At 37.1% G+C, this 6596-nt stretch overlaps 1 protein-coding gene across 2 annotated transcripts; it reads left to right on the top strand.

Moving 5' to 3' along the window:
- The first annotated feature begins 441 nt into the window (after positions 1 to 441).
- Positions 442 to 6316, top strand: LOC128623398 (coiled-coil domain-containing protein 42 homolog). Of its 2 annotated transcripts, none has more exons than XM_053650442.1 (7): positions 442 to 757; positions 1036 to 1141; positions 2708 to 2809; positions 3387 to 3467; positions 3808 to 4029; positions 4337 to 4498; positions 4940 to 6316. In XM_053650442.1, the coding sequence occupies exons 1-7, from the start codon at positions 678 to 680 to the stop codon at positions 5069 to 5071; spliced, it is 885 nt and encodes a 294-aa protein (XP_053506417.1). In that variant the 5' UTR covers positions 442 to 677; the 3' UTR covers positions 5072 to 6316. The 2 variants fall into 2 exon arrangements, with proteins under 2 accessions (XP_053506417.1, XP_053506416.1); XM_053650441.1 differs by having other exon boundaries at positions 445 to 757; positions 3267 to 3467; positions 4940 to 6296.
- The last annotated feature ends 280 nt before the right edge of the window (positions 6317 to 6596 follow it).

Raw genomic sequence — 6596 nt, 5'->3', positions numbered from 1 at the left:
TTTCTTGTGCATCATCTTTAGAAGAGGCTTCCTTCTGGGACGACAGCCATGCAGACCAATTTGATGCAGTGTGCGGCGTATGGTCTGAGCACTGACAGGCTGACCCCCCACCCCTTCAACCTCTGCAGCAATGCTGGCAGCACTCATATGTCTATTTCCCAAACACAACCTCTGGATATGACGTAAATTCAGATATTGTGTCTTGTGGACTATATGTAAACATCTGTTATCTGAAATAGATTATTGGGGGCAGTACTAAATAAACACATGCAAAAAATGCTGATTTAATCATCCCTCTTATTTAAAAAAATATTCTTCATTGTACATTTATTTTATTCATCAATACATGAATTAATCATGATAAAATCATGATCTGCTCCTGGGAATTAATCGACTCTCTCAATTTTCTGTGGAGTATCACAATTCTACTGGCAGATGAATATTATGGAGTGTTTTTTTTTTTTGTGAGTGATGACCCCCTCCCTCTCCCCTCAGCAGCAGTGATGTTGTCACGGAGACCAGGAAGTTCAGTGGTAGTGATGATTCTATTATGTCATGGAACTCTGGAGTCATGTGGCCTGTGATGTCATAAGCAACTTTGCTTCTTATAAAGAATTTTTCAACGAGAACATATCATTCTGTATCTAAGCATAACTGCACACGATATAGCGAGTGTCATGTCTTCTGTGAGAAAAATGTCTGAATTCCTGTCCAGCGATTTAAAAGGATTTGAAATGAACAGACAACAGCAGAGTCTGTAAGTAGTGTGAGCTTTTATCTTTTATCTGTGTGTATATTTTGGTAATGTTAAATCAAAATGTAATCAAGGTTTGTTGTCAAACAACTATCCATGAGATTTCTGCCATTGTACTCAACACTGTTGTTTTTTTTTCTTTAAGATACTTTGTGTCACTGTGCCAGATGTAGATAAATTCTTTGTATTACTGGAAGATTAGTGTGTTTTTGTTTGGGTTTTTTTTTCTTCAGTGTTGTACATATTGAACTTTGACATGCTTTACTTTGCTGTGTTCATAGAAAGCCCACACTTCCCGAAGATGAGAAGCCGATACATTCGGGTCGTCTCCTGGGAAAGAGATTGGAGGCCATGAAAATGCAGGAAAACGTCAAACTGCAGATAAAGGTCAGGCCATTTACCACTGAGAGAGATGTTAGATTAGATTTAATTGTTCGATTAGATTTTAGCCTACAAGAACAATATCTGGTTTATAGGATGAAAATGCTTTTGTGATTTAATTAGGGCTGCAACTAACAATTATTTTCATAATCGATTAGTTGGCCGATTATTATTATTATTATTATTATTATTATTATTATTATTATTATTATTATTATTATTCTACATTAATCGGATGGGGGCCGAGCAAACTTTCAGTGCCTTTTTTTTGTTTATTTAAAATAAAATCCACAAACTGAGTGTTACAAATATAAATTCAGACTAAAATGTAACTGTTTGTCCAAAACAGAAAAGAACCCGACACACACACACACACACACACACACACACACACACACACACACACACACCAGAATATATATTATTAATTTAGGACCATAGTTTAATTCGGTGATTTTTGTGAATCCATAAAAAAATAATGCATAAGTATTTATATATAATATAAATATTAACTAACTAAATAAGATATAGATAGATAGATAGATAGATAGATAGATAGATAGCATTATTTTATATAGATGCACAAAAAGCACTGAATTAAACTCCAGTCCTAAATTAATAATAAAAACTCCGTTTCACTGCACCTTGTGGTTTCTGTTACTCAATGCCTTCAGACATATTATTTTACTTTTGATCAGAGTGTTTTAATTAGACATTACAGATCTTACTCACGCTACACTCTGTATCACCACGTCTGCATCGTACGTGAGACGCAATGTGGCCTCGTTAGTAACGCATCACTTCCTTTATAATAAGCTACAGAATTTACACTGCAAGCGCGCAAATACAGCATATAATCACAATAGACTGGAATTAAACTAAACCTTTTAAGCAACTCGCGACCGCATCACTGCCATGCTTCCGTGCTCCACACACTCAGATTTATAAAGTTTATAAATCTTATTGGCGGTGTTTAATATAAAATGCTCCAGAGGACTTTCTTCCTCAGTCACCTGATGATTTCGCCTCTGTCAGATGAGGGCTAAGGTCATGTTGAGAATAAAAGGTAACGCTGACAGAAAATAAACTGAAGAAAGTCAGTGTCAGTGACTCTGAGGCTAAAGCTAGCGGTGTCATATTATGTGCGTGTGACACCAAGCGCCGTCGACTAGGAAGCGGCTTATACTTCCGGTTAGTAAAAAACCCGCTAGTGTTCCATTTGAGATGATATTCCCTTTCTAAAATCCACACACTAGATGGTAGAGTACTCTGTGCATAGTGTAAGTGTATGTTATTTGGGACACAACTTTAGTATTTACTCTCTGGAGCGTGTTTTCTGAATAGAAGTGACATAATGAGTAAATCTCCCCCGTGCCATGTGCAGACCAACTAATCCATAATGAGATTCACTGACAACAATTTTCATAATCGACTATTATTGATTTTATCGATTAGTTGTTGCAGCTCTAGATTTAATTAGCGAAGAACATCACTTTTTTGTGCATTTTTGTAACATTGCATTTTACACTGTTTTTCCTGCCCCTCCTCTGATTTTCCACTGATTCTGTGCAGGAATTTGAGTCGTTTCAGCATGCACTGCACGAGCGTAAGGAGCGGCTGAAGGAAAAAGAACAGCAGCTGCAGCACCACCTACAAACCGACAGCTTCCTAAAGGTATATATTCATATACATTTACATTTACTCTTGAAGACTTTATCCAGACTAATGGAATGTTAACAGCGAGCTGTCAGAGTACAGTCTGCAGTGATAAATAAACACAAAGTGTATGTCACAGAAGATAGATTACAGTGATGGGACTCATTCTTGGTGTCACATCTGTTAAAATTAGGAAAAGCAGTTTAGATTAAAGTAAGTAATGTGCAAATAAGTAAAAACCAGTAACGGCGTCATTGTTCTTTTACTTCCCAACTCTGCAAGTGGGGTAGAATCCCGTTGACAGCCAAAGGGCCTTACTCAAGGGTCCAACAGTGTCTCTGACAGACCTGGGATTTGAACTCACAAACTTTATTAGTAAGAAATGTGAACCACTGAGCTGCCCCAACTGTGCTTTTCTTTAAAAATGGGATTAAAACTGTTTATCTAATATAACTATAGCACTTTCTGTACACAGTACAATGAGGAGCAATGGTGTTATGCAGAGAGGAAAGCAAGACGCAACAGAGAGCTGATTAAGAAGAAGCAGGAGTACCTCAAAGAATTAAACGAGGAACTCATTTCTTTAATCACACAGCAGGAGCAGCTGAGGAAGCAAAATGAGACCAAAGGCATCTATGCTGAATATTTAGACGCAGTGGTGAAGGAAAGCAAGGAGGTTAGTCATAACTCATTAATATTATTGTGCATTAATAAAACCACGAGTGTGGATGAAACATGTAAAATGAAATGCTGTAAAATGTGTTGATTGCATTATGAACATATCTGAGTTATCCTACAATTACACTGCAATCAAAGCAGCTGTGTAATATGGGTAGCTCAGTTTGGACCAGCTTTTGTGTTGTTTGGCTTCACATAGTGTAATATATCTTTAGCAACAGTGCTCCCCCCACTCTCTCTCTCTCTCTCTCTCTCTCTCTCTCTCACTCACACACACACACACACGCACACGCACACACAAACAAGCAACTCTGCATTCTCATGAACATTGCTCTCAGTTTCAGGAGCCGCGTGAACTGATTGAACACTATGAGGCACGGAGGTACATACAGAAAGAGCTGATGGCTTCTGTAGACAGGAAGCATGAAGAGGAGTTGAAATCCCGTGTCGATTTGGCATCAGTTAGGCAAGAGTACTACCTCACACGAGTAAATCGCCAGGCCATGATCAGCATGTTGTGGAGCCAACTGGAAGAGGCCAAACAACTGGTACTTAATTTGGTGAGTGATGATGATGATGATGATTATTGGTGGTAGATCCTTAGATTATGTTTGAATACCGGTTTTAAAACACACTCATTAACTGCTTTATAAGACTTGAAGTGCGTAAGTCACGAGAGGCCATATGTGACACAAGGGGAGGAGGGTATAATGGCAGAGGGGACTTAATTTGCCTCAATTAGACCTGACTATTAGATCTGACAATGTCGGACTTGAATGAAAGATGGTACTTTAGCTGATCAGACCAGCTGATATAATTATATAACCATTTACTGACACTATTACTGCAATGTTATTCTGTAACCAGGAGGCAACGTGGGACAATATTCAGAGGTCGGCCGAAATGAAAACCTGTGAGCAGACTAGAATCAACTTGACCACGTTTAACATGTCCAAGTATCTGTGGAAGATGGGCACCGAAATTCCCAAGTCACTGAAGCCACAGGACACTATAGAAGCATTGGATAAGGTAATGTAGAGAGTTGTTAATACTTAACATGCTAATGATGATTAAGAAGTATCTATATGTATGTTTTCGTGCAAGTGTTTTATCTGAGTGTTATATTTCTGAAAGCAAATAATCAAACAATGTGAAATTCTGAAGTACTGCATATGAAATTCTCCAATGAAGTATTAATGTAAAGTGCTAAGTCTGACACATTTACATCATTAATACTTGTGTTGATTGATATGTATTGTCCCTGTTAAAGGACATCTCTTCCTACTAGGTTTAGTGGCTGTAGCAGCTTAATATTGTACAACACACCATATCCACACATTTATCTCAAAATATGTCCCAAAAGTGAATGGAAGAAAATATTACACAATACATATGCTTATAAAGCATAATATTTGTATTGCTGAAAGCAATGACATTAAAACTTACTTGTTAAATTCTTTTCATTCACAGATTCAGGAGTTCATTTGTGATCTGACGTCGATTTGGGAGAAAGTGAGCAAATCTAAATCCGAAAGAGAAGAGATCAACAGCAGTACAAAAGGACAACACAAAACTAAAACTAAATCCAACACAAAACACTAATTACAAATGGTTTAATTTTTCACCTCCTAACCACCAGGGGTGCTGTTTGAATAGCTGGATACTTCTTATGACCTGAAACGCTGGTCCATCAGCAGAATTTAAATTTTAAATACTGCAGCTTAGTCATCAGAATCCACCAGAAATGTTTTGGAATATAAAGCACTGACAACCATTGTCCTTCATGGACAGGGCTCTCTAGTGGTGGGGGATGTGTTTTGGTGTAAATCCGAGGACATTTGTCCGTTTAGTGCTCGTAATAGGCTGACAGTAACGATGTAGGTGTCTAGCTAACAAGCCTGCTTGTGCTCCAGCTGTAAGGGCTGAACCAACCTGAACACTACGGTTCAGTTATCGGTTCACCATCAGCTAGGAAATGGGGGAATTTTGCGAGGACACCGGGGTTATACCCCTATTATTTACGAGAAGTGAACTGGGATTTTTAATGACCACAGAGAGTCAGGGTTAATCTCATGCAAAAGACAGTGCTGTTTTAACAGTATAGTATCCCCACTAAGCCCCAGAGTGAGTGCCCCATGTTGGACTCCCTAATACCACTTCCAGCAGCGACCTTAGCTTTCCCCTGGAGGTTTTCTCCCATCCAGATATTGACCAGGCTCAACCCTGCTTAGCTTTAGTGGGAAACCCGGCAAGAACTGCAGGGAGATATGGCTCTGGCAATGGTGACTGTTTATGACAATGGTAACTATTTATGGAAATGGACTAAAAGAGGTGAATTCTGTACAAAGTTGCAGAATGTTTGCAGCTAGGTTGGGAAAAAAAGAGAAAATCCAGGTGTTTAAAAACCTCCCCCCTGACAGTTAGGAGGCATGAAATTGAGCCAAATTTAACAAATAAACAAAAATAAAAAGGAATAGCAGTCAGGTCTTTGGTCTTTTTGTTCAACAAGTTTGAAATGTACTATAAATAAAGATTGTGGCTTACTTTCTGGAAGGATTAATCTTCTGGATTTGGTTCTGAATTAAAAAAAGATTTAATAATGGAAAGATCAGTCAAGCGAACATATAGATATCAATGTAAACAATGTCAAATTGGCACCATGGAAAGCTACAAATACATACATACATACATAAGAAATAAATTACTACATAAATACAAATAAATACATAAAGGAAGGAATGAAGCCTGATGTATATAATATAATAAAAATTACAAGATTTTACACAAAAACAGCCCTGTGGAACACAGATTCTATATTTTAATAGCTTTCTTGTTTAAGTAATTAATGTTTACATTTCACATCTTTTTTTCAAATTGATAATAAAAAGGGGTTTTATATTTACATAATACCTTTCCAGTAAAATAAACTACAAATAAAATATTCATGTTCCAGTTCTCTTTCATAATTAGTAAACTCAAATAAAAACCAAAAAAAAGCACATGTACATAAGTATTTTTTAATTATTATTTTTAATAAATTTGCAAAGATTTCAAACAAACTTCTTTCATGTTGACATTATGGGGTATTGTTTGTAGAATTTTGGAGAAAGTTTGTAGAATCCATTTT

The sequence above is a fragment of the Ictalurus furcatus genome, chromosome 19, assembly GCF_023375685.1.
Source record: "Ictalurus furcatus strain D&B chromosome 19, Billie_1.0, whole genome shotgun sequence".
NCBI classification, from domain to species: domain Eukaryota; kingdom Metazoa; phylum Chordata; class Actinopteri; order Siluriformes; family Ictaluridae; genus Ictalurus; species Ictalurus furcatus.
The sequence above is the reverse complement of the archived record's forward strand: the minus strand, read 5'-3'. Positions and strand labels throughout refer to the sequence as shown.

Bases quoted from the DNA above. Each gene is read 5' to 3' on its own strand.
- LOC128623398 (XM_053650441.1), top strand. From the start codon at position 678: ATGTCTTCTGTGAGAAAAATGTCTGAATTCCTGTCCAGCGATTTAAAA. The intron at 2,810-3,266 runs GTATATATTCAT...TTCTGTACACAG, and splicing joins AAACCGACAGCTTCCTAAAG to TACAATGAGGAGCAATGGTG. The intron at 4,499-4,939 runs GTAATGTAGAGA...TTTCATTCACAG, and splicing joins CTATAGAAGCATTGGATAAG to ATTCAGGAGTTCATTTGTGA.